Here is a 26,333-nt window from a genome sequence, read left to right as displayed (position 1 = left end):
TTGATAAGAGTGAAAGGTAAAATGCAGGTTTATGGCTTTTTTGTTTGAGAAAACAAAATGGTTCAATCAATAGCAGCATCCTTCAGAGATCATGAGCAATGCCAGCCTTAATGGAGGAGGTTACACTTCACAGGTAAAGGAGATCAAGACTCGTTCCAGGACAAAATAAAATGTATTTGTGATAGTTTCACTTGTTTTTTCTGGATGATGAGAAAATTTATGAAGTGCCTTTGCTTGAGACACTTGATCTACAAATGAGTCTTAAAAGAGAGTTTGCGTTAATATTGGGTTATCAACAATTGCAACAGTTTGGACATCCAAGTTTGTTAGTCAGTTTCTTGCCTGAGGTTGCTCAGCTGTAACATGCTACTGTGTCTTTTGCTTACAGGTTACTTACCAGGAGGCTGAAGCACACAGGGCATGTTGCACTGGGTGCTCTTCCTGCTGATGCTCTCTGCATGCCAGGCAGCCAAATCAGCTCAGTCTCCTCTTTTATGAAATTGGTTTTGGGATCCCTGCAATACATTACCTTCCCTCTCCCCTTTTGAAAGCATTTTCATTTAGATCCCCAGATTTGGTAAAAGAGCACCACATTGTCAAATCCAGCATTTCAGCACAATCACAGACAAAAGAAATACTGCCTTCTGCCACCTATTGTAATTGAAAAAAAGTTATTAATTTTTAAATGACAGAAGAGTATAAATTAGATAAATATCACTGTCAGCGATCTGCATATATAAAAAGCATCAATTGTCTTTTTGGCCTAACGTACCCTTGGACTGGTTGCAGTTGCCACAGATGTAAAAGGCTAAACTAATTTCTTATAAATATCTGCCATGTTATTATACAGCTCTCTCCAGCTTCTGTCCTCATTGCTCCCCCTCCAGCCTCCTCCAGCAAGTACTACTGCTCTAGCTGGGGACTGCACACTGGGGCTTTGCACCTGAGTGGGGAGCACTGGGACCAGTAATCACAGATTTCCATGTCCAGACTGGAGAAATACCCACAAACGTCACGCAAACTCTTCTGACCTACCCGAGTCAACATTATTCACTCTTCAGGGAGCAGGAATTTTCAGGAAAAGAGGAAACATTAATTATGCAAATGTGTCTTCTTGACACACATGAACGGGAGCAGATTTCGCAGATGAAATGTCAGCGAGCCCTGGTGGGACTGGGTCGGTGATGGATAAAACTTGGCCACCCATTTACGTCTCCATGTTGCCCTGTCTCAGCTCCATGCTGGGGGCTGCCTGCCATGGCTCTGCCCATCCTGGTCTCCTCTGCTGCTTGCTGGGTCACGAGCTGTGCAGCAGCACTGACTCGCTGACACAATTTCATTTCTGCATGACATAACAGAACAGGCCTCGGAGATTCCTTTATAATGCCACAGATAGACATAAACAGATGCTCCAAACAGATGTAATCAAACACAGATGTGATCTGAAGATTCCCAGGCGGGCTCTGGGGTCCAGTCAAATTGCACGTATTGCAGAGCGAAGGCAGGCTGGAAACGTGGCGGGGGACTCACCTTTCCACTCTCCTGGACCTGGCTGAGCAGGGCACAGCAGACACAGCCATGGGCCAGCTGCTTGCTGGGGGCACCTGGGGGCCACCAGGCTGCAGAATGGGCCCAGCCCCCCTTGCAGTGCCCTCTGCCCCTTGCTGGCTGTGCGGCTGCAGACACTGCTGTCCTCGGAGGATCCTTCTTGTAGCAGATGATCCTGTCAGGGGCAGCTGGTTTTTGTTTTTAGTTTTTTTTTTTGTTGTTGTTGTTACCAGAAGAGCAGACTGTTTGGTTAGCAAGCAGGCTGCTTTTCCTCAGGAACAGTGGCCCTTTCACTCCGGTGGGTGGTGAGTGACAAAGGGAGTTTTCTGTAGCCAGCAGAGAGGGCAGTGAAGCCACTCCTGCCTGTATAAAAACACCTCTCCTGGGGCAGGTCTGCTCAAGGGAGACTGAGGAGTGAGGAAATGTGGGACCCAGTGTTAAAAATGAAAGGTGGGAAGAAATGGACTTCGTTTCTGTGGCATCTCTGTGTGTGGTGCTGTCATTGAGTTTCCACCATTTTCCGGTGTCTCCTTCTCCAAAATCTCCTGGTTCTGTTGTTCCCCTGTCTCACAGAAGAGGACACATGCTGGAGGATTGTGGGGAAGACAGGTCAGAAGGTAAACAGGGACAAAAAGCAGAATAGTTTTGCAAGAAAGAACACAGACATTTGTTTGCTCTTAGTGCCACCCAGAGCAAGTCCCAAACTGGAGGTGTGTGGTTGGTGGGCCAGGGAGAGCTGGACTCGTTTCAAGGAATTTTTGACTAAAGGATTTCCTCATTTAAGATCCTGAAATATGGGGGTGGAAAAATCCTCGAGATGTACTTATCTAAGCAAATGCAATGTGCATTTCTATGACAGAGAAGTAATCACTTCTTAAATTGACTCATGCTATGGGCTTGATCCAAAGTCCATGGAAAAACTCTGACTGACTTCACAGATCCTTAGGGTGTAGGTGGGAACCTTGCCATTGTCTTCAAAAGGAACGGGGCCAGGCTTTTGCTCTTGGCAAGAAAAAAAAAATCAAAAACTTTATAAATAATTTATTATTTGATTTTCTGTAGCTACACCATTGCTAATAACCTTAAATACCCGTGAGCTTTAAAGCATTTTATACATAAATAGAAATTTTACACATATCTGCTTATGTGATGTAAAAAAGTCACATAATAGAAAAAGTAATCATATGAAGATTGTATAGACCGAAGGCAACTTGTTAAAGCACACCTTTGAGTTCTTTATAATTAAGATCAACTGTTTTCTGGTTTTTGCACACAAACACTTTGCTTTTCAGTACAGCTATTTTATTTAGCTTTTCTTACAGAAGTGAGCTGGGGAACTGTAGGCAGGATTTCATCAAACATGGCAGGCAGGGATTTTTTCAGTTGCTAAATAATTTGAAGACAATGTGAAAAATATTAAAATGTCAACATAAAATACTAATTTGACTCATTTGCCAGAGTCTATATTGTCTGCAGAAAATACAATTTTCAACATTTCTATGTAAAAGCATTGTAAGACCTTGTAGTTTTTGAAAAGCTTTGAAGAGATCATTTGAAACAGAGGAGTCATTTTAAATTTATAGTGATATCCTCTACATGTACAGTAATAGTTTTAGGAAGAGGGTGAGGATGAAAAAAAATCCCACAATAGTATGAACAAAACTGTCGAATTGTTCTGAAACCAAAAAGAAAAAAAAAATAGATTGAGATTCAGAACGCTGTCTGAGATTTTTTTTTTTGACGTCCCATTTCTTTAACTTCATTTAGATTTTCCATCTCTCTATAAATAGGTAACGCCAAACTAAACTGATTTTGACCTGAGCTGCCCTTGTCCCCCAGAGCCGTCCTCGGGAAGCACAACTTTCCACTGACTCCAGCTTCATGTATGGATGACTCGAGCATGTGGTTTGCGTTCAAGAATGCCCCGTAAATATAAACAACTATTACAGCTCGAGTACATTTAATGACAAAAATGTGCTAATGCTGTGCTGCCTGCTCTCGCTCTCCGCATTGCAGCGCATTGCATTCCTTATACGGGTGATGCCGCTCGCCGTGCCCAGCCCTGCGGGGCCCCCCGGCCCCCAGCCTTCCCCACGGCCCCGGGCCGGGGGGTGGCACGGCCGGGGAAGCGGTGACCCCCGCTCCTCGCAATTTCGGAATAGGAAGGTTTCGCCCGGAGAGGGGACAGGAGCGGGTGAGCCTGTCCCCGACGATCTCCGACAGCGCCTGGTAACATGAAACACCCTGGAATAGCGAGAGTAAAAATCCACCTAAGAGGGTGGCTGCTGGCAAAACAAAAAGAAAAAATCTCCAAACCATCATAAATTCAAAAAACACCCAGCTCCGCGGCACGGACATGGAGAGGAGTCGGGCACCGCTTCTCTCTGCCGGGCCGGGAGCAGGTTATTCCTTCTGCTCTTGCGCCCCCGAAGGCCCGGGAGGAGCTGGTGTGGCCGGGGGCACCTGCCCCGTCGAGGAAGGGTTTTTAATTAAGCACCATAATGACCTCGGCCGGGGAGAGCCGAGACAAGTGCTTTCGCACACCCTGTCGAGAGCTTTCCTCTACCCGAGCCGTCAAAGCCCGGGTAAAGTTACGGCCCCCGGAGGGTTAAAAAAACATCTCACAGCCCCGGCTGCCGAAGGGACCCCTGGCCCCTTTTTCTCCCTGCATGCCCCCATCCTTGCCCCTCTCCGCAGCGCATCCCGGAGGCGCAGAGCCTTGGTCTCCCGACGACACGTTTCGGGGGCGAGCAGCCTGTGCCGCTGCTCCGCTGCTTCGGGGGGTGCCAGGGATATGGGGACGGGAAAGGGGGGGACGGGGGAGAGAGGGGAGCCCTCCCCAAGGGGCTGGGGGACGCCGCTAGGTGCCGGGACCTGCCCCGCCGCCCCTGGATGACACACGGGGCTCTGGCCCCTCGGAGGCAGCATCCTTCGAGGGCTGCAAAGCAAATAGTGCCTTGCAGTCGCTGTAATCCACGGTTTTCATTTACTATTATTCAATCAGGATTTATCTCTGTTTTTTTAGGAGGCTACTTTTCCAGGACTGTTACTCGATACTGATCCATTAAATCATTCCAGCTGAGAGATTAAATGTATGATTTGCAACCAGCTGGATTTCTCAAATGGTGTCTTCGCCTCCCTTCAGAGTATGAGCAGACCCGACGAGCAAACACTTTGCTTTGGCATCGAAACCCTTCCATTTGCCCGAAGATTACCACACGGAGTTCATTCTACGCCAACAGTATTCTCTTCCTTTCTCTTCACTGGATTAGATTTCCCCCGGCCATAAAATGCCTCCAAAAGCGAGATACCATCGAAATGGCAAAGCACGCCACCCGGGCGGGTCGGCAGCAGGCTCAAACCTCGCCTCGCACTGACGCCGGAGCCCCTCGCAGCCTCTCGCAGAGCCGCCCCGGCTCCAGCTCCCCCTGCACACTGGGCTGCCCCCCCCTTCGTGTGCCTCGACGTGCGTGGGGCTCGACGGCAGGCCCCGTCCTTCCTCCCCTCCTGCCCAGGTCAGGGGGTTTGTTTTAAATGAATGTCGGGGGAAGCAGTGCCCGGGTGAATATCTTCAAGGCAGCTCTAGCTGCAATCGGCCGGCACCGGCCGATGTAATGAATACACCAGATGTAGAATAATTAGGGTAAAGAGACGAATAATAATAATAAAGGGAAAAACAAAAGCCCCTGGAGGCTGGAAGGGATATGGGGATTTTTTTCTGCCCCGCCGCAGAGCCGTGGCACAGGGGGATTTGTCGCACCTATGGAGGAGAAAGCACCGACATTTTCGGGGCTGCCGGTGTGGGGGAGCGGTGCCGGTGGCCCCTTCGGTTGCCATTCAAACACCGCGGGTGGGGAGGACGGCCCCCCTCCGCCCCTACGAAGCCCGGGAGCGGCGCGGGCCGAATCCTTCCCGCACGCCGCTCCCTGCGCCCCTGGGAGGTTTGAGTCCGGGAGGTTTGAATCCGGGAGGTTTCCCAACCCTGCTGCTGCAGCAGCTGCCCCCCGCTCGCCGTGCGCGCCCCAAAAGCGGCGAGCAGCCGGCTTCCGAGGGCGGGGGGTCCGGGTGCCGCGCACACACAGCCCCAGGCCGCGGGATTCACGGTGTCAGGAGAAAACAGACGGGAGGGCCCGGCTGTGGGGTCGGGCCCCTCCCGGGGTTGCCACCGGCTCGGGCTTTGGTAATGCCTCCCGGCGTCACCCAGCTCCCCAGTGACAGCGGGGACGTTAATGAGCCGCGTTAATTAACCGCACCCCGCTGTAGAGGGCGGCTTTGGACACCCGGGCACTGCCGGCAGCGCGCAGGGGAGAGATGTCCCCCCACGCATGATTTGCCACGCACCCTCGCGGCTCCCAGAGCCTGCGTGTCCCCGACTTTCCCCCCAAAGCCAGGGGGCCGCTGCCGGGCACCTGCCGTCGGGGCTCGGGCAGCCGCGGCCGAAAGCGGGGCTCTGCAGTGGGATCCAGCAAGCGGGCGTTGAGCCCCCCCGGCCTGCGGGGTCTCCGCGGTGGAAAGCGGGGAGGGGGCCAAAAGGTCCCCTGGGCTCCCCCACGGTCCCTGCAGCGGGGTCCCGGGGATTGGGAAGCTGCCGTCGTGCCTCTGCTTCTCAGGTGCTCTGGGACCGAGTCCCTGATCTCCCTGCCCCGACTCCAGCCTGGCCGCCTCTCACAGCGTCTTTCGGAAAGGTGGGATGTGTGTGGGGGGGTCCCATCGCGGGGGGGTCCTATCCCATCTAGCGGCTCTGCCGGCCCCGAACCAAAAATCGCCCTTCCAACAGGAGCCACTGGACTCCGTCCAACTCCGCAGCATACCCTGGGCTTTATAAAGCTGCACTTCTTTACTCTTCGCCCCCCCAACCCTCTTTTTTTTTTTTTTTTCCTTTTTTTTTTTTTTTTCTTTTTCCTTCCTCGCTGTTGCCAGCCAGTCTTGTTGACCAGCCAGCCTATGTTGACACCCAGGCGAGCTATTGACAGTCGCTTTTCAGCCTCGGATGCCCGGCTCACACGCGGTAATTTTAACGACTGCCTCGGTTTTCACGCTGCAGCCTATTTTTGGAGAGCGGAGGAGCGCAAATGAATATTCCTGATGAAGGCAGCTTTCATCGGGTTCTTTACAAAATCTATATCCCCTTTCCTCCCTCCCGCCCCCTAAATACACACGAACCATACCGAGGTTTGCATTTTTCATGGCGGGACAAGCAAGTCTAAAAAAGGCATGTTTGTTTTTCCTGGCTGTTTCAAATATGTATTTCCTGGAGGACTTCGCATCTAATGGGGTCATCAGAAGCACATGTGCGATTTTCATCTTTCCAAGTATTTTCTCCTCTCCCCCTTCTCCCGAGCACTACTGTGTGCTGATGTAACGCTTTACCTGCCTGCTCACCTTAGCTCCCACTAACCTTCCCCGTTTCCCTATGAGTCACAGCCTCTTGGTAAAGCCTCAATTTGTTTCCGTGTGTCTGTCTGCTTTTTTTTTTTTTTTTTTTTTTTTTTTTTTTTTTTAAGAAACACGGGTTGGGCAGAAGGTAGGGACGGAGACCAAAAAAAAAAAAAAAAGTCAAATAAAATAAAATAAAATAAAATAAAATAAAATAAAATAAAATAAAATAAAATAAAATAAAATAATGAAAACCTTCACGGGGAAGGACGCGAGCTCTCCCCGGCACGGAGCCACCTCCCCGGCGGTGCCCCGGAGCCCCGCTCCCGCAGCACAGCGGGACGAACCGCTTCGCCCATCCCTGCTCGGCAGTTGAAGGATGTGTTTTTCCAAACCCCAGAGCCACTCTCCTTCAGACAAAACCCTCACCTTTTCCTTGTGTGCTGAAGCACTGAAAGTTCCCTTCAGTGTATTTTTCTTGGCTGCCGGAGCCGCAGCGTTTTGATTCACTGAGCAGAGGAAGTTAAGGAGTTCTGCAGCACGGGGCAGTGGCCAGCGTTTTCATCGCGATCTCCCTACATTATTTGTCATGCTCAAGTGAGGGTTTGCTGAAGGCAAGAGCCTGCTCACTCCGGGCTGCATTTGTTTCTCCTAAAGAAGGCAGGAGATTTTATTTCCGGCGCTGGTAACAGGAGCCCGAGAGCCTTCCACAAGCCCCCCTGGGCAGGCAGTGGGATTCGCTCGTCTTTTGGGGTTGAAATCCCCCCTCATCCTCACACTGGGATGCTCTTGGACCCGAGCTGCTCAGCCTGGGGTAGGGAGGAGAGGAAGGAAAATAGCTTTACCCGGGGCAGCACTCCAGAAATGTGCCAAGCAGGCGATTTTTCTCCTATAGGACGTGCGAATGCCTGCAAAACCGGCTTGTACCGTCGAAAGAAAATGCAGCCCCCATGGCAGCCGAGATGCGGCTGAGCTGCCCGGGGGGTGCTGCTCGCCCCAAGCTCTTGCGAGGACTTGCAGGAGGCGGGCTGTCACGACATGGGCAGCAAACCCCCACCTCCAGCAGCCTGTCGGGATACTCTCCCGCGACCGGCAGGGCTGTCCCGGCAGGGCGGCAGGACAGACGGAACGGCTTTCTGTCCCGGGTCCTCTCATCGGCCCCTCTCCAGCCCAGCACCGGGACAGCTGACAGTCACGTAATGAAGCCCAGTGCTGCCCAACAGAACAAATCTGCTCGAGCACACCGTGAATATTCAGCGCCCTGCTCTCTAAAGGAATGACTCCAGTTACCGTTCTGGGGGCCGTAAATGCTGCATTCCTTATGTAAATTGGTTAAGTTCTGGGTTTGAGGGCAAATATAATGCACACACATTCACACATTTCTAATCCATCCATCCATCCAACCAACCAACCAACCACCTATTTATCCATCTATCTATCCCTCTACCCAGCTATCTATATGTTTGTGTATACACTTACACGAGAGACCGAGAGAGGTCCACCCCCCCAACAAATGCCATGCACCGAGAGGACCGTCCCGAGGGGCTGGAGGTGCCCCGCCTGCCCCGCTTGTTGTCGCAGGGTGGTGACGCCCCTGTGGCCACGCTGCCAAGGGCAACCCCTGTCCCCCCAACCCCCCCCAATGTCCCCCACCTGTCCCCTGCCCTCCCACCTCCTCCCCCCCGCTGACCCCCTGTGCGGTCGGGGAGCAGCACCCGGGGAAGGGAAGCGGGGTTTCGGTGGCTTATCAGGGGCGGCCTGATATTCCCATTGCTCTTGAGAACGGGCTCCAAAAGAAGTCACAGAATCAGGGAATCAGAGAATATCCCGAGCTGGAAGGGAGCTGCAGGGATCACCGAATCCAGCCCCTACTCGAAGAAGGGCTTCAGCCAGCCAGGCTGCGCTACGGGGGCTCGGCGGTGGGGTTTGCCGGCCCCCCTCCCGAATTAGCCAGGGGGAATTTCATGGCTAAAGCCTGCCAGATCCGGAGCGACTTCTTATTTATGCCCCGAAACCTGCGGGTGCACCCTGCAAACAAACAACGCGGAGATGAAATCTGCCCCGTGTAACATAACGCTAGTGAATCATAACTAATCTGTTTAAAACCGAGGATTAGTCACGTCAGTTTCGGCATATTCCTCTATCGGGAACTTTTTTTTGTGCGTGGAAAATCGGGGGGATTTGGGCTAATTTACCAAACATCATTACTAAGGCAAGTACGGTCCGATAAAATGAGTCTTAACATGTACGGCTTTTCAGGTTGTATTATACACCTCCCATCAGCTTGGCTTTAAGCTGTGTGCGCCCTTAATGCTAGATTGACCTCCAGATTTCTTTTTTTTTTTTTTTTTTTGACTGCATGATTTCGGTTTCTGGCTGCCTTTAATTGACTTCAGCAACTTGCGTTCTCTTCCTCTCTCCGTTTATAAGCGATCCTCTCTGCAATTTACAGGAGTTTTCATCGCCCCTAGCTTTCAAAGGGCCTTCTCACCCTGTCAGCCCTTCATTTGCTTTCCCCGATCGAATTCTGCCTCCTCTGTGCAATATGACCTTTTATTAACCACCTACATCCCATCCTGTTTTGATACTGCTTCTTTAAATGTTCCCCATCTTGGCTTTAGTCTTTCTCTAATCGTTTTTTTTTTTTTTTTTTTTTTTTCTCCAGCGGTCAAAGCCTTAAGGCTCTATGTCGGTTTCGAGGCCATGTTTTATTAACCCAGGCATTCTGCCTTTCTCCGCAGATCCCAAACTTTACTTCTATCTCTAAAAATACTAAATAATTAACTAGCTAATTAATTCATTCTTTGCAATATTGCACCACTGCATGTGTTATCTTATAGGGAGCAGGGAACTTCTGTAGCCCTAGGAAGCAGTGATTCCTATACACGCGAAATGTTTATTTTCAAAGGATTAAAATTCATAGCTAAAATTATTAGATGTCCCTCAACGGAAATAACAGAATCTGCCCCTTAGACTCGTGTGCACGCACGAACACACTCGTACGCTCTCGCAGCAGAGGCAGCAGGCGCATCTTCTCCACTGCTGGAAAATTACCCCAAAGGGCCGAAATGGGAGAAGCATCACCCTGAATATATCAAGTAGCCCAGGTACCTTCTCCTCTGTAATGATGCAATATCTTGCTTGCCCCACTGAACCCCAGCATAACGAGGACACTGGATTTTTAACCAGGGGCAAGAGGGGTCTTTTTCGAGGACGATCTTCCCCCTTACTGAACTTCACACCCTCACTGCTAGAGACTTTACCGGGGCCCTCAGAGAACAGTGCTTTTAGCGGACACCTACAAACGCAGAAGGTGCTAATCCAGCCCCCGATAATATCAAATTAGGACATTGCCCACACCAAACTCTAGCTGACTGAAACTGCAGCCAGCGTCTGAAACCTGGGCACGATCTTTGCTGATCCACGCATATTTCTATCCAGCTTGAAGCCATATCGTTTTCTCGGCTTATTTTTCACAAGAAACTCATTTTAGGGGAGGAAATAAGCATAAAAGAAACTCCGAGAAAAGTTTCAATTGGATGATATATTGCTTTGGGGTTCTAGCAAAGAGCTGCTGGCGAGGATGAGGCACCGTGGGTGAAACACAGCGCAGCCCCACACCGGGCGACTAAAGGGCGCTGCCTCTCTCGGCTTCCATCCCTGCCCATCACCGTAAGAAGCCAGCCTTAGCTCCTATCCCTTAACGAAGCAAAACTGCAAGCAACGTGCCTGCCTCTTTTGCCACCCCGTGCTTACGAAAAATAGCCTAAACTACAAAATAATAAGAAAAAAAAAAAAAAAAAAAAGAGAAGAGTAGAACATTCCCGTTGTCACAAACTCCCGCACAGGCTCTGGAGGAAGCATCTTCGGGCCTTTGCCTCTCCACCACTGCCCTCCACGGTGCACCGGGGTCAGGACGGACCCACGGCCGCAGCAGACCGACCCCCGTCCCGGTGAGGCGGCGGGCTGGGGGAGAGCCCCGGCCCGGGGGAACTCCGGGGTTGGCCACCACCCGTGGGGCCAACCGGGCTACCGAGCTGCCCGAGCACCGCGGGTCTGCTACCAGTCGGGCTGAGCCCAAATGCATCCCGCCCGCGAGTGATGCAAGCGCACGCCGAGCTAGATTTCTAAATTTTATTATAAAATAAAAGCAGAAATATTTTCCAAAGAATGTATTCACATAATATAAACAATAAACAAAACTAAGGTCGGGTGACTTGCGGTTGATACTGTCGTTTAGGTCTAAACTCGAGCAGCAGTTCCTCTTCTCTCAAAGCCCGCTCCTGCCCCCGGTGCACGCCGCGGGCAGCATCTGCCCCCCCCGCTCTGCCTTCTGCTGGGACCGGGCTCGGGCCATCTCTTCCTTTCCCACCCAGCAAATGGCGAAAGCACCACATGGACAAGGCCGTAGAAGCCGCCTCTCTGCATAGCATCAGCTACAAGAAGGTTACAGAGTCTGCCTAGAGCGTGTCGCTGCTATAACTTGACTACAACTTTTGTATTCTTAGTTGAAATTGTACATCGTACACCTGCCACAGATACATAACTACAATAGGATAGCGGGAGCGATGCGAAACTTCCCATCAGGCATGTAAACAGCGGCCTTGCGCCCCCCCCGTCCTCCCCACCCCCCGAAAAAAAATATTACAATGTGCCTCTTCACCCACAGACCGGGCCGACCAAGCAACATCAACGAGAGATTTGGGAAATCAAGGCTGGGAGGAGCTGCCCCACTGCACCGTGTTACGGCCTGGGATGAAAGCCACAGGCCCTGTCTGACAGCCTGTCCCCACCTGGGACCAGCTTTAAGCAACCCTCCAGGCTTTTTACACCATTACTGCCCACAGCTGAGTCCAATGCCTTCCAAACCTGCAGCCAGCCTGCTGCCAAAGGGCACACAACACTTCCACTAAGGAGTTTGTCATCGCTTTCAAAAAGTCTCTGGTAAGATTAAGGAAAAAAATATGTAAGAGTAAAGGAGGCGCGAAGGAGGGAGCGTGTACACGGTTTTAAGAGCCCAGATCGACCAGGTTGGATGACATGGGGTTGAGGATGGAGTCCTGCAAGCTGTGGTGGTGCATGGGGTCGGTGCTGGGCACGGGGATGGCGCTGGGGCCCTGGGGGTGGCCCAGGCCGTGCAGGGGCTGCAGCCCAGGGTTGGAACTAAGCAGCAGCGCGGGGCTGGAGGAAGTGTGATCCGGGGTCCCTGACGGCGTCTTCTCGTCCTCCGAGCTCCCCAAAACTGTCTTATTCCCGTTCATTGACGCCGAGAGTGGGTTGTGGCTGTTGGAGTTGGAATTCTCGTTGTTTTCCCTATAGGAAACACAAAAGAGGGAGGGAAGTCACCGGGGGGACGCGGGACCGGCGGCTTCCCAAACTCTGCAAACCTCCCGGGCCTCTTCGTCTGGCACAAAGGGCCAAGGGCCGCCGAACTTGTAAACAAGAGTCTCCCACTAGCCCGGCGGAAAGTGTCACTTTGCCAAAACGTCATTTTCTGCCTCCGTCTATCACAAAGCGTTTACACGGTGTGGGGAGGGAGAAAGGGGGGGAGGAAGGGAAGAGGAAGGGATTAAAATTAAAAAAAAGGCTTTCACACTTGAAAATTGCTCCCCGAGCTAAAGAGAAGCAAGGCCGAGGCGAGGCGGCTGCACGCAGGATTGCTCCGTGCTGCAGCCCAGCACCAGCCTGCCTTTTGCTTAAGTAACCGGACATTTCCCCCCCCTCGCCCCAAGCTCAAAGCATAGCCCGATATGGAAGATAAGGCAAGCAAACAGAGTTAACTCGCTTATTTCCCGAGCCCTGGCTGCTCTCCCCCACTCAGGCTGCCGTTCCCGGCGCGGAGGGCGCAGCCCGGGGGGGCCCCGTTCCCCGTGGGGCGAGCCTCAAGCCCCGGCCGCCTGCCTGGCTGGGCAAGGCGGCACGGTGTGCCGGGAGGCACCCCCGGGTAAACACCGAGAAATCGCTGGAGGTTTGCCAAGCCCGTTCAACAACAACAAAAAAACAAAAAACAAAAACAAACAAAAAAAAAACTTTTTTTTTTTTTTTTTTCGAAATAAGAGGGGTAAGATGAGGTGGGGGCGACCGTCCCGTCAAGGCTAACTCGGCTATTAGAAGTAGCAACCCTGTAGACACAGCCCTGTCTGAAATACCGAAGGCGTTTTAAGTGGATTCAAAAGCTTCTGCGGAAGCCTTGAACACGCTGCATGGCAGAGGGGCCCGATCCCTCAGGATTTGCTCGAGGGAACGGGTGGCCATTGTGCCGACATTTTTTGCTCGGTGAGGGCAGCAGGATGTGGCTTGAGACACATTGCGGCAAAAAAATAAAAATCGAAGAGAAAGCTCTGCTTGAACAAGTTCCTTGAGTAAATGGCAATCCCAGGAACGGTCTGTTTTCCAACGCCTGGAGTGTAATATTAGGTTGAGTGTATTTTTCAATGTCAAAAATCTTATTTGTCTCTGGAGACCTTTAAAATTTGATTCCTCGGGAAAAAAAAAATGGAATAAGTGTAACCTTCATTTCCTTTGGATATGCGAAGGTGAGTCCCTGCTATCAGCAATAAAAAGGATCTCTAACATCTCGTAAAACCAACACTTGCAGGGATTTGAAAGAAAATTAAAGCGCTAGCACCGTTTGGGGAAATGCGTGGAGCAAATCTGTGCGGAGCCCGAACCTGCAGGGCTGCACAGCTGCGCGGCCGAGGCGCTCGCCTGTTCCAAACCTCGATAGCCAGAAAAGCAAAACGGCGTGTCCTCCGTGGCGCGGAGGTGCGGGAGATTTCTAATCATCTGCTAATTAACCGTGCAGGACGTACGAGCTGATCGAGAGAGCTGGGAAGGAGGCACAGCGCAGTTGGGACACGCTTTTCGCTTCCTCGGCCCGTCTTTAAGGCACAGGGCCGGCTGAAGGCAAAGTACTCCCGAGTACGCGGGCATTAACTTCTGCCGGCAATTAACGGCCCCTTCCCTCAATTTAACGAGAAAAGCACAGTCTCGGAGCCACGGTCGGTATGAGGAGATATTATATAGAAATATGCATGCGTGAGCACCGCGCTGGGTGGTGAAGCCGAGGTGCAATTTCACGATCAAGGGCAGAGAGTTGTCTTCCCTCCCCGTCTGCCCGTAAGCGGCCCGATCTGCAGGGCGCACAGTTTGGGGGCTCCCTTCGCAGCGCTCCCCTCGCCTTATTCCCTCGTCCCGCCGCTCCCTTTCGGCAGCGGGCAGCCCGCAAGGACGCGCCCCGACGGCACGGGCCCCGCCGCCCCCCGGCTACCCCTCGGCTGGTCAAGGGGCCCGACCGCCTCTCCGGGGGCTTCCTTCCCCTCTGCTCATCCCGGACACGTGTGGAGCACCCACGGCGCCGGCCCGCCTGTCTCCCGGTTCCTCCACCCCGGAGGCCACGGGCGCCGTCGGGGCGGCCTCCACGGAGCTGGGGGCGAGCAGCAAGCCGAGGGGCCGCGGGCGCGGGGGAAGCCGTACCTTTCCTTGGCCTCGGCCGCTCGGTCCCGCTGCCGGCGGTTCTTGAACCAGTTGCTGACCTGGGTGGTGGTGAGGCCGGTGGCCTCGGCCAGCTCCCGCTTCTCGCGCGGGGACGGGTAGGGGTTGTGGGCGTACCACTCGCGGAGGACGCTGCGGCTCTTCTCCTTGAAGCAGTAGCTGGTCTCCTCGCCGTCCCAGATGGAGCGGGGCAGCGGGAACTTGCGGCGCACCCGGTACTTGCCCACCGCCCCTAGGGGTCGCCCCCGCAGCTTCTCCGCCTCGATGTAGTGCGCCTTGAGCCAGAGCTGCTGCAGCTTGGGGTGGTTGTGCGCCGAGAACTGGTGGCTCTCCAGGATCTTGTAGAGCTCGCGGAAGTTGCCCCGGTGGAAGGCCACCACGGCCTTGGCCTTCAGGACGCTCTCGTTTTTGTGGAGGTGCTCGCACGCAGGGAGGGACCAGAGGAACCGCCCCAGCCGCTCGATGTTGCCGCCTTGCTGGAGCACCTCGCAGACGCAGGCCACTTGCTCTTGGGTGAAGCCAAAAGTCGGGAGCATCGACATGGTGAGCCCTGCCCCGCCGCGCACCCTACGGCCGCATAGAGGGGAGCGGCGCGGGGCGGCGGGCAGCGCCCGGCATGCGGGGCCGGCCCCGGGGCGGCGGCGCCCGGCGGGGCCTGGCGGGGGTCACGGCCGGGCGCGGGGGGCCGCGGCCATCGGCGGCGCCCGGCCCCGGCGAGGCAGCGGCTTAAAAAAGGCGAGGAGCGAGGAGAAAGCCTCGGGAGCCCGAGCGCGGAGGGCGTTTTCCCCCGGCCGCCTCCTTTTTGTAAGTCCGAGTTGCGAGAGGAACTTTGTGCCTCTTTTGTCTCCTATCTGCAGCGCTCGCAGCGGCCGCGGCTCTCCCACCCCCACCCCCCTCGGCCGCCGGTTTGGGATCTCCCTGCTTCCCCCCCACCCCCCTCCGCCGAAAGATCCCACATAATATAGTGGTAAAGCCCCGCTCCCTCTCTCCTCTCCCTCTCGGAGTTTTTCCCCCCTTTCTTTCTCTCTCTCTCTCCCCCTTTTTTTTAATAATATTATTCTAAGCTGGCATGAAAAGTGATTATCCGCGCTGTGATTGGTCCGGTTATCTGACCCGGGGACTGCCAGGAGAAGACAATAGTTTTAGTCAAATTATTTGCCATGGTGACGCTGTCAATCAGGGGTAACCCGATCTGTTTTGAGGTGGCTCCCCGGCTGGCTTGACAGATTGCTCAGATCCACTCAGAGGCGGCCCTGCGAGCTGAGATATTAGCTAGCGAGGGAGAAATTGCCGTCGTGATTGACGCTGCGGGCACCCACCGGCAGCGGGGGAGCGGGGAGCCGCCGCTCCGTCGGGCCCCTGCCGGTCCCGTCGGGGGGAACCCCTCGGCCCCGGCCCTTGAGGCGAGTTCCCTGCTCCAGGCTCTGCCTCGCCCCCTCCCCAGCGCCCAGCAGCAACTGGTGGCGAGCCTTCTGGGGAAGGGGCCTCCCGCGTACAATAGGGACCCTGTTCCCACCCGGGATCCCGTTACACGCCGGCCGTACCTGCCCGGAGAGGGGACCGGCTGCCGGTAGGGCCCGAGCCGTGCCCGCCTGGCCCCGCCACTCGCCTTTCCTCTCCCGATCCCGACGTCGGTTCCTGCATCGCTTCCAGCCCCGTGCAGGGCTGCTGCGCCCCGGGGGACACGCATAAAAGTTGGGGACACTCGGCGTGACCGCGCGGCCCCTTGTCACCCCCTATCCTTCCCCGTCCCCTCGGTGCGGGCGAAGCGAGAGCCGGCCGGGGGGGCTGCGGGGCCCGGGGACGGGCGCAGCCCCCTCGGGAAGTGCCCTCAGGCTGCAGGCGCCGGGGGGGAGCCCAAGTGAAAGCGCTCGGCGGGAGCCCCTCGGATGCCCCCCGCCGCCGTGCGTGGCCCCAGGGCTGATTTCACGGCCCGAAATGTTCTGTTTTGGGGGAGAAATAACACAACCGCTAGCAAGTTCTTCCGACGCCTTTTGCAGCCTCCCCAGCTCGGCTTTGCCGTCGTGCGCTCCCACCTTTCTGACAGCCCCCCAGCTGCTCCCCTGCGCCTCGGGGGCTCGGTGAGGCCTCGGAAGCCCCGGCCGCGGCTCCCCGCCCCGCAGCCCGACCCTACGGAGCCCCCGGGCCCTGCGGAGCAGCCGGCCGGGGCTGGCGAGGCCGAACGGCAGCGGGCGAACCGGCCCCCGGGGCCGAGGGAGCCGGAGTCGAAGGGGGGCAGCGGCTCCGCCGCGGCCAGAACCCGGCCCGTCGGGGCGCCTGTGCGCACCCACCGGCCGCGTGTGGAGTTTTTCGGGTGAGCCCCGTTTCGGAAGCCCGGTGCCCGCCTACCTGTGCGAGCCTCTCCGCAGCCGTGCAGAAGCCGTGGGAAGCGGGCGGCCCCCGCCTCGGCTCGCCCGGGGGGCGCAGAGCAAAGCCGGGGCTTCCTTTGCAGGGCATTCGTTTCAAACGAATTTGGGAACGTCGGTGGCGGGTCCGTAAAGCCCCTCTGCACCAGTCTCCCTCCCCCCCGAGCAGAATTAGCACTCGGCCGCTCAGCGTCTTGCCGCTGGCCGATTCCTGCGGGATTCAAACCGTGCTTGTTTGGAAACGATTGCGTCCCGCTCTCCGCGCTTCCCGCTCAGCCGCAGCAGAGGATGGGGCGCAGCTGGGGCCGCAGCGGACGGCCGCGGGGTGGGAGAGAGGATCTGCTTCAAAAATGCTCCTCCGAACAGACACGGCGAGGGAAGCACAGATCCCGTCTCCCACCCCCGGGAAGCACGGATCCCCTCTCCCATCCCCGACCTCTGTGCTTACTCCGGGCGACTTTCGGAAGGGAGAATCCGGCGCCGTCCCGCTCCCCTCGGCGGCCGGGGCCGTAGCAAAAGACAAAAGAGCTGCAGAGGTCTGGGCTCCCCTCCCGCCTCCGTGCTACCGCGCTCTGTCGCTGCACGTTTATCGGGGATCTACCTGACTCCGCTTCCTCTCCTTCCGTCTCAGAACCACAGCGGCGGAGGCTGAATGGGAGCAGCTGTTCGCCCTAGCCGGAAAGGAGATGTCAAAACCTGTTGCGTGGACGGAGCTCTGAGAAAATCTCTTCTTAGCTCCCTAAAATGTGAGTACGGACCCTACACGCAAGCCCCTCCGCAGGCGCTTTCACTTCGGGCGGCGGTGGCCGGGCGGCGTGTGTCGCCGCTTCCCAGAGCGATTGCAAATTAGGGACAGCTGGATCCCAATGCTCTATAACTGCTTTTAACTTTGGGGCAAGAAAATTCTTCCTATTAGTGCTAGAAGAGGGAGCAGATACCGGCTGCTGAGCCCCGGCACGGGGCGAGTCAAGTTGCGAGGGAATCAAACGATCAGGCGAGGAGCTTTTCTGGCATGTGCAAAAGAGCTCGTTCACTGCAGTTATATTTCAGAGCAAGAAACAATCGCCTGGTAACATTTGCCCCCCGTCCGACGGGAACATTTTGAGGGGTGTCTCCGTGCAGCCGCAGCCAAAGGCTTTTCTGGGCTGCCCCAAACTTGCGCCCGGCCCCGCTGTGCCCGGCGCAGGAGCCCCGGGTTCATCCCGGTCCCGGCCAGGGAAGCGGTGTGACTGACCCCAGGACACCCTCAGCAGAGGTCTGGCCCCTCCGGGAAGTCGCTGCCGAGCACCAGGCAGCGTGCGGGACCGGCAGTGTCAGCGCAAGTGGCTGTGAAATAGGAGGAAAATAAAAAAGTCGTTTTTTCTCTCGTAACGCTCCCGTTATTAACCAGGACGAGGACTTGCTGAGGGAAGGGGGGGCTGAACGTGTCGCTCCCTGGGAACTTTTAATTGCACGTTACTGCCTTGTGTCCATAAATGAGTGCCAGGACAACGCCGCGGTTATCTGAGAATCTCCCTCTCGGCGGTGTCTCCACCGTCTCCTTCGAGACAGCAGCCTGCACGGGAGGCTGCTGGCCCGCACCTCTTCCATGACACACAGAAACCGAGCCTCCCAGCCTCCTGCCTGCAGCCTTCCCCGCGGCCCCCCGACTGCGGCCCCTGTGCCCCCCTCCCATGCCCTGCAGCATAACCCTTTTACACAGGCGTAAACGCCTCCGGCTGTGCCTGGGGGGCACCGGGGGAAGCAGGAGGCAGAGCGGTGGCTGTGGCGATGGCAAGCCCCCACGACACGCAGGACACTCACGATCCTGCCGTCGGCCTCAGCTCCCTGCGTGGGGACGGAGGGAGGGAGACGGAGGGTGTCGGTGGGACGCTTTTCTCGGCCCTGGTAGCAAGCAAATGACCAACCCGGCAATCCTCATGGCTTGCCCACACGGGCCCACTACCGTGGCAGGGGCTGTAGGGAGAGCAAGCGACAAACAACTCCAAGTTTTCGTTTATTTCATTTTTTTTTTTCTTTTTTCTTTTTGGGGTGGGGGTGGGGGTAGAAGGCGAACACAGTATGCCTTCCCTTTAAAACCAGACGACTGACGTGGACGAAACCCTCCAGCAGTTAACCTGCTCTTCCTGTTATCTTTTTTATAAATCGTAAAGACCCTTGCCAGGATCCCAGGCCTGCGTGTCCTGTCCGTTCCCCCTCCTCTTTCATGCTCCCCTTCCCGGGAACCCCATCGCACACGTTTCGGGCCCCACGGCGGCAGTTTGCAGCCCCCCTCCCCACCCCCGTGCGCTTTATTCCCGCGTGTATTGAATTCCGCGTTTTGTTTCAAAACAAAACGGGCTCTAGCCCATCGCAGATGGCACGTAGAGAGCCCGAGATCCTGCCCCGACCGAAAATGAAAACATGACCGGGATCACCGCGAATAACGAAATTAAGACAAACAACAATAGCTTGTTGTTCCGTGATTTGAGGCGAGAGGAAGAACTGGAAGCTTTTTGCAGCGAGCTGCGCGCTGTTCCTCGGGGGGAGCCGCCGAGGATGCCAGCTATGTAGCGGGTAACTCGATTATGCTAAGAGAGGGGCCGGGCGGGGCGGGGGCGCCGGGGTGCCCGGGCGGGGGGCCCCGAGCAGCGGCTGCGCATTTTTCAGGAAGATGGACGGCTTCGGAGGGCTGTCCGAGGGGGTCTCGAGGGATCTTGAGGCTCCGTGCCCCCCTCTCAAGGCTCTGCAGCTTTCCGTGCTCCCCACAAATCCTACAGCCGCCCCACTACCTTCTCATGGCCCATTCTCGATCTCGGGATCGGGGTTCAAGGTTTTCGCTTCCTTCACCCTCACCCCCAGCACCAACATTGATTTGGGGTTCTCCCCCCGTCCCACAGCCAGGCTTCTGTCCCGCGGCAGTGGGACACCCGTCGGGGGGCTGCCGGAGCCCAGCCAGCCCCCCCCCGGTGCCGGCTGCGGGCTGCACCTCGGATGCTCCGCGGCACGGGAGGACTGAGCGGAGAGCTTTACAGACAAGACAACAACAACAACAAAAGGCACATATGGTTAAAATAAGGAGAGGGAGCTTTCCGCCTTAGGGGATTGGCAATAACTAGCCAGAAATGTAGGGCACTGCGTCCAAAGTTCTGGTGGGCTTCTGCAGGATTGACAACTTAAATCACACTACAAGCATCAATTTGACAATATTTGTAAACTTCTTGTTTCCAGGGATCTTCTTGATCAGAGATAGACCAGGTTGGTATGAGCTCGAGCCACGAAGGTCTTTTATTTTTTTTTTCCTCCTCCTTTCCCCTCTTCCGAGTTGATGAATAGCGATCAGGTTTCTTTTAATGGCTGCCCCCTATTCTCACAGCCTCCCACAACTAACCCAAGAGCCTGTTTCCTCGACCTCAGTTAATTCCACTGATTATTCCAAGATGATGAGGAAAAGCACGAAGATTGTTCACTGCTCCTACTGATTCAAGGCATTTTTGTTACCATCTCCATCCCTGGCTCACGGGGATGTAACCGGGGAGTATTTTTAGGAACAGGCCGCCCTTCTTCTCCTTCTCCCCTCCCTCCCCAGGCAGCTGACATCTTCAGGGCCTTGGCCGTGCCCTGCTTGGTGGCCGTGCGACCCCCGCCCTCGGGCTGGGGGACCTCAGGGTCTTAGGGGTGTGGTGTCGGTGAATTTCTGGACGGGGTTCGGGGCGCCGAGAGGGCGTCGCCCCGAGGGAAACAGACCCCGAGCCGCCTCCTGCCGCGCCACTCGGATTTTCGGCTCCCCTATACGAGCCAAACCGGCCCCCCGAACGCGGGCGGCGTCGAGGCCGGCCCCGGAGGGCCGGAGGGGGAGATTCGCTCCTAGAAATCTCACTAGAGGGCTCTACGGCTCAGCTCCCAGCGCTGCCGAGAGGAAGCAGGGCTTCGTCCTTGCTGTCCCGCCGGCTTCCGGACGAGCGGCTGCAGGAGCCTAAAACCGCCCCCGCGCCGTCCCCCAGGTGGCTCACGCACGTCGTGGCCACGGCCAGAAATCCTCCGTGGTCTTCTCCTCCTGCCCTGCCCCACCACGGGCTGGTGTCCCCCCACCCCGGGCACAGCGGTCCCAAGAGGTCCCAGGGGGTCCCACCCTCTCCTGCATCCCTCGCACGGCAAAAGCGAGACGAGCAGTCCCCAGAGCATCCGCCATTCCCATCTTACAGTTGCTCCTCGACACAGGTATCCTCGGCAAAGATCGGGGAGCAAGAAGGATTTATGGACCTGTGGGATTTTATTTTCACCGCAGGAAGACCTTACGTGAGTTCTTCTGTAGTCTACTGAGCTGTGTGCCCATAAACACACCTACCGGTCAGATACTGCAGCACTGGGACAAGCTGAAATGTAAGGTAGAGATAGCAAGTAATGCACACGCATATATAAGTGTCAAAGAACACTAACTGACTTACCAGAAATCTGTTTTCACTGGGGATTTCTTTCCCGTTTTAAATAATTTATATAATTTGCCGTTGTGGATAAATAAAACCAAGCAAGACTCTATCAATTAAAACCATGAGAATTAATATGTATAATTTGAATTTGAATTTGAATATATATAATGTGAATTAATATGTATTGTGACATTTCATAAAATGTTGCAATGCATTCAATTTGTTTTAACTTCCCCAAAATTTGTAAGGAGTAACAACATTGCATTATTTACAGAATTTAGGAAATGCAATTTAGCTTGTTTGTCATGTCTTGCAGTTCTCTCAGAAGCTTTGTACACAGATCAAAACTACAGGGAAAAGCTTTGTGGAAAGTTAGACAGTTTAGACAATTTAACTGCAGTTTAAAGCTGATCCACTTTCCAGTGGAAAATTTGCTACTTCCGAACTTGTGAAAATGTTCTGTATTTTCCTCTTGAATTGTTTAAGCCTCCTCTTTCCTGGATTAATTCTGCCTCTGCCCTTTGATATCTTCTCTCCTTTATTTCATAGGTTCTTGAATCAGTTCAAGTGCACCATGGACCTTTTAATTCCCAGAAAAGTTATGCAATTTAAACAGACCTGGTGTCCCATTTCATTCCATTTTTTTTTTTTCATCAATTTTATCTTTGTTCTAAACAGAGACTTTAAGACTAGTCTGATATTGACTTTGTTGATTATTTAATATGCAGAAAAGGCCAGTCCAGTAAATTCTGGATTTGTTTTCAGGCAGTTAAGCTACTAAAGCAGGAAAGGCTAAGGCTCTATAACTTGCTGGTTAAGAAATAATCTTCTACTCGGCTGCTATACCCTTTTCTATTGTCTTCAACAGTCTAGTCATTTGTGCATGGTCAGGTGTGTAATTGTACAGCCTTTCCCCAGCAGATACCAGATACCAGCAGCAGTGGACACCAGCACTGCATACTGCATGAAGGGGCATGAGCTCGAGCACCACATTTGGCTGCCAGCATGCTCCCAGGCACAGTTTTGGCCATGATCTCTCTACAGCAGTAGCTGGGGGTGCTGTGCACATTACCAATTGTTACCAAGCTGCTGTCTGCACTAGATTGTACCTGGTTTGGCTCCCTCTATCCCATGCTATTCCACTCCTCCAACACTGTCCCAGGAATTTTTGCAGTCCTAAGTCCCATTCTATGCCCTCAGTCCACACTCCAACAGTGCTTCATGCTATTAAAATATCCCTTGAATAATTTACAATGCATACTTTATATTATCCCCAATACTCAGAACTAAAAACTCAAAGGAAATAATATATATTTTTTGAACCACAGAGGCACTACTTGGAATTCAAAGACCAAGTGACCTAGCCTGAGGGCCAGAGAATTGTTCCTAGCCATGTTTCACTTAGCAATAGGGACACATTTTAACCAACTTTGCAAGAAGGGACTTCTTGAGTGCCATCTTCTTCAGACTCCTTATTTTTTCATTCTTCTAACAGAGTTTAATAGTGCTTAAATCATTTCCAGTAGTTTCATTCTCCCCATAAGTTGCAGAGGAAGACCAGATACTTAATGTAGGGCCAAAGATTTCACTGAGTGACAGAGAGTTGCAAAGCGTGGGATTCTTGTATAACTACCTCTTAATTTTTGTATATCTGCTACCTTCCACAGCCAGAAAACAATCAGGAAAATTTTTGTTAAAGTGTATATATATATATATATATATATATATATATATATATATATACGTATATGTGTATGTTTATGTGTATTTATGTATGTCTAACTGTTTTAATTAAGATTTGTTTAATTTTACTTCAGGGAAAAACTGAGATTGTCATTTAAAAAAAAATCTAAACAGTAGAATAACCACATCACAGTAATTTAACTTGATAAACATTTCCTTAATTACGAGGTCCTGTTGGTTTCAGTCACGTAAGAGATCTGGTAGAAGAAAGGAATGGAGCATGAGATAAACTGGACAAAGCCCAGGAAGAATTTTACAGAATAAAGGATTTTTCTTTATTCTTATTTTATTTTATTTTATTTTATTTTATTTTATTTTATTTTATTTTATTTTATTTTATTTATTTTTTTTCCTCTCTGATCAGCATTCTGAAACAAATACACTTTTGGATGAGGGTGTTATGTTCATGTTTATCTTCAAGTGGAAGGTTGGCAGCAGCATTTGGCATGCATGGAAGAAGTCTGGGATCTGGGCCTTATAGTCATCGTAAAGAAGTGAGCTTCAGCTTCCAAGAGAAGAAAGTAAAGAGGTATAATTGGGTGAGTTACTTGAGTTATGATGTGGAAGCTAGAGTGTAATAAGCATGTTTAATGTCCATAAGGGAAGGAAAAGTGCTCCATGCCAAATTGGATGCCAGACTTCTGGCTGGCAGAGGTGAACAAGCAGTATTAATTCAGTAAGGAGAAGGCTGTGCCTGAAGATGGTTCTCCTAACTCATCAGATTGCTCTTTGAGACATTTGACTAGAGAGAACAGAAATGGGACCGTTAGTGTAATGGGTCAGAGCAAAAAGAATAAACAGACTGCAAAACAAAAGAAGAAAACACAGTCCCAGTGACAGCAGAGGAGGCTGTAGATAGCAAAAATGATCCTGGGACTGCTGGAGGCCAGCCCAGGCTGGCTGCAGTGATCTCTGGCCTTAAATGGGATGAAGTCTTCAGCTGGGTGACAGACTCCTGGAGGGATGGGAGAGGATGAATTCAGTCCATAAAACATCTCTTTTCTCTACAGCTGCAGAAAGTATGAGGAGGCTACATCATGGGGGAAAGTTTCAGCTAGGGAAAGTTAAAGGAGAAAGAGTGTGCCTGTGGTCACCTCAAAATCCTCTGTGGCAAGGAGCTACAAACAGGGAGGGAGGAGTCAGGAGCATTTTTATTTTCACGGATTAATTTTTAAAGGCAATAGTCATGTTCTTTATGATTTTTTATTATTTTTTTTTTCCTCTAGCTGAATAAGGATCTTCACATCTCTATTGGATCAATAATCCATGGCCAACTCCAAGACAGAAGTGTGCAATGTAAATGTAAAACACTATAATTATTTTCATGTAATTAGAGAGCTTGCACTTTGCTTCACATTCTCGAGAAATTTGTCTAGGTGTTTCAAGCTCAACTGACCAAAGCCTTTATGTTTATTCAGTAATCTACCTCTCAGAGAAATCTGAGACCATGGATGGACCCCATTTCCATCCTGTTAAAGATGCTTTGTATTTGTCGTCATTATCTGTGCAATTTGTATTTGTGTAAAAAGTAATAGGGGAAATATCCCAGGTGTACAAAAGTTAATGGAAGGCACCCCAGCAGTGGTGGGCTCTGGACTGGGATTCTGAAGAACTGGAAAGAGTAGGGGGAAAAAGGAGTTTTGGCATGAAAGAACTAGTAGAAGGGGGCTTACAAGAGAAAAAGTTTGAAATCTTCCAGTGATGTTGAAGAACTTCCCTTGGGCATCTCCCAGTTAGGCACCTGGCACACTGACTGACCATTTAGGATTGCACAAATCTTGACAATATTGCAAGAGTAATATTTTCATGAGGAGGAACTGTTACAGAACAATGCAAAGTCACTTTGGTCTTCAATGTCAGGCAGGCATCTTAGGAAGATGAGTCACTTAATTATTAATTATGACTCTTAAAAAATGTTTCTATTCCTTGGGGACGAGATGATGAACGTTTATCTCTCTGGCTATGTCTCTTAGAGTAATCTGAAAGCATCAAAGAAATGCAAGATCTTGTTCCTGGTGTGTATTTGCTTTGGGCTAGTCTTCCAGGACGCCAAAAGGTGTTGAGATATGGTTGATATTATGCAACCTTCAACAGTAAAGCAGATGTACACTGTTCTTCTTTTGAGAAGTCTTATTTTGATCTCTGGAGACCCATAATGTGATCCTCACTCAATCATTTTGAGCAGAAAGGGAACTTTTCCAAGGCACTGTAGAAGCAGCAATGTTTAGATGATCATTATATGTAGAGTTTGATGAAGCAGGCACTTTTCCTGCCATATGTTAAATAAACAACTTGTTACTGTGTACTGTGTGGTGATGCAGGTTGATACTCTGCTGCTGAATAATATGATGTCATGTTAAGACTTATTTCCTTATATAGTCCTCAAGAAATAGGATTTTTTTTGCCTACATCTGAAAATTCACAGGCAAATATGCAACTGATCAAATCTTGCACAGATGCTAACACCCAGATGCGTGTGTTTCTGTGTGGAAGTAATCTACAGCTAGCAGAACTCTTGGATAGAGAAATCCAGTAAAAATACAGATTAGGCACACATAAGTTAAATATGCCTAACTAGTGTGCCAAGAATTTATAGTTTTATGAAATCTGTATTATGTACAGATCTCTCAATATTTTCTTCTAAAAAGTTTTCATTAGTGTACAAAAGGGAGGATATGGATTTCTGTAATAATCAGAAGAACCATCTTATTACATGTACAGCAAACCAAAATAACCACATGACCTTGGTTCCTTGGCCTCCCTGTCTGTCCAAACTTCTATTAGAAGTTAGCACTTGAGTAATCCTATCTTTTAATAACAATCTATACAATAAAACCATGCAATTTAACAATAATAATGAATAGTAAGTTGCATGCTGGGTGAAACTTTTTGAGTGAGACTGTCCAATATTTCCTGTGCTAAAGTGCTTAGATTCATAACAGATATAGGAAGAAAATGCAAATACAGATATGTGTTTTCTTTTTTAAGTGAGAAAATACATACATGTGAGTAGACTCTTGTCTTGTTCAGCTTGATACACCTAATATCCTCAGTAAATTAAGAGGAACATGAACATTAAAATGAGGGAACAACAGAAGATATCAGAGCAAATTCAGAGCTGAAACTCAGGGTTAATACTTGCAGGAATTCAAGCCTTCATTCCTTACAAAATTTCCATTTAACTTATCAGCCAGGAGAAAGAAAAGGAAGAATTTCTTAGTGTATGCCTATGGATGTTGTATGCATATATACATTAAATATACATATGCACAAACACATATATATGGACTTTACTCAAACTTTTTATAAATAAGGCCTAGTCTTTGCATCTTCTCATTACATTAATGGGATTTTTGCTAAGTAAGAGTTCTGAATATGGTTGCATCAGATATATTTC

At 52.0% G+C, this 26,333-nt stretch overlaps 2 protein-coding genes and 1 long non-coding RNA gene across 12 annotated transcripts in view; 1 reads left to right on the top strand and 2 right to left on the bottom strand.

Moving 5' to 3' along the window:
- Positions 1-7,485, bottom strand: part of LOC311435065 — a 32,461-nt gene extending 24,976 nt beyond the window's left edge. For 3 of the 4 annotated variants that reach the window (XR_014691899.1, XR_014691900.1, XR_014691902.1), the window contains exons 1-3: positions 7,354-7,485; positions 1,036-2,134; positions 398-515 (exon numbers count right to left, since the gene is read on the bottom strand). This is a non-coding gene — a long non-coding RNA (uncharacterized lncRNA). The remainder of the gene's footprint in view (positions 1-397; positions 516-1,035; positions 2,135-7,353) is intronic. The other variant, XR_014691901.1, reaches the window with a different exon arrangement.
- Positions 7,486-11,044: 3,559 nt separating this feature from the next.
- Positions 11,045-15,283, bottom strand: SIX2 (SIX homeobox 2). The gene is made up of 2 exons (XM_084515918.1): positions 14,401-15,283; positions 11,045-12,237 (listed from the first exon to the last, which is right to left on the bottom strand). The coding sequence occupies exons 1-2, from the start codon at positions 14,958-14,960 to the stop codon at positions 11,934-11,936; spliced, it is 864 nt and encodes a 287-aa protein (XP_084372044.1). The 5' UTR covers positions 14,961-15,283; the 3' UTR covers positions 11,045-11,933.
- A 717-nt stretch (positions 15,284-16,000) lies between these two features.
- On the top strand, positions 16,001-26,301 carry LOC311435193 (uncharacterized protein). 7 transcript variants are annotated; one of them, XR_014691989.1, is made up of 5 exons: positions 16,073-16,732; positions 17,416-17,530; positions 19,131-19,340; positions 23,301-23,475; positions 24,163-26,301. XR_014691989.1 is itself a non-coding variant. In XM_084515920.1 (3 exons), the coding sequence occupies exons 1-2, from the start codon at positions 16,308-16,310 to the stop codon at positions 17,501-17,503; spliced, it is 513 nt and encodes a 170-aa protein (XP_084372046.1). In that variant the 5' UTR covers positions 16,073-16,307; the 3' UTR covers positions 17,504-17,530; positions 19,995-20,021. The 7 variants fall into 7 exon arrangements, 2 of the variants coding, with proteins under 2 accessions (XP_084372046.1, XP_084372045.1); XR_014691986.1 differs by having other exon boundaries at positions 16,001-16,112; positions 17,416-19,340; XR_014691987.1 differs by lacking the exon at positions 19,131-19,340 and having other exon boundaries at positions 23,358-23,475.
- Positions 26,302-26,333: the final 32 nt, after the last annotated feature.

The sequence above is a fragment of the Aythya ferina genome, assembly GCF_964211825.1.
Source record: "Aythya ferina genome assembly, chromosome: 3".
NCBI classification, from domain to species: Eukaryota; Metazoa; Chordata; class Aves; order Anseriformes; family Anatidae; genus Aythya; species Aythya ferina.
This window is presented reverse-complemented; position numbering and strand designations above follow the sequence as displayed.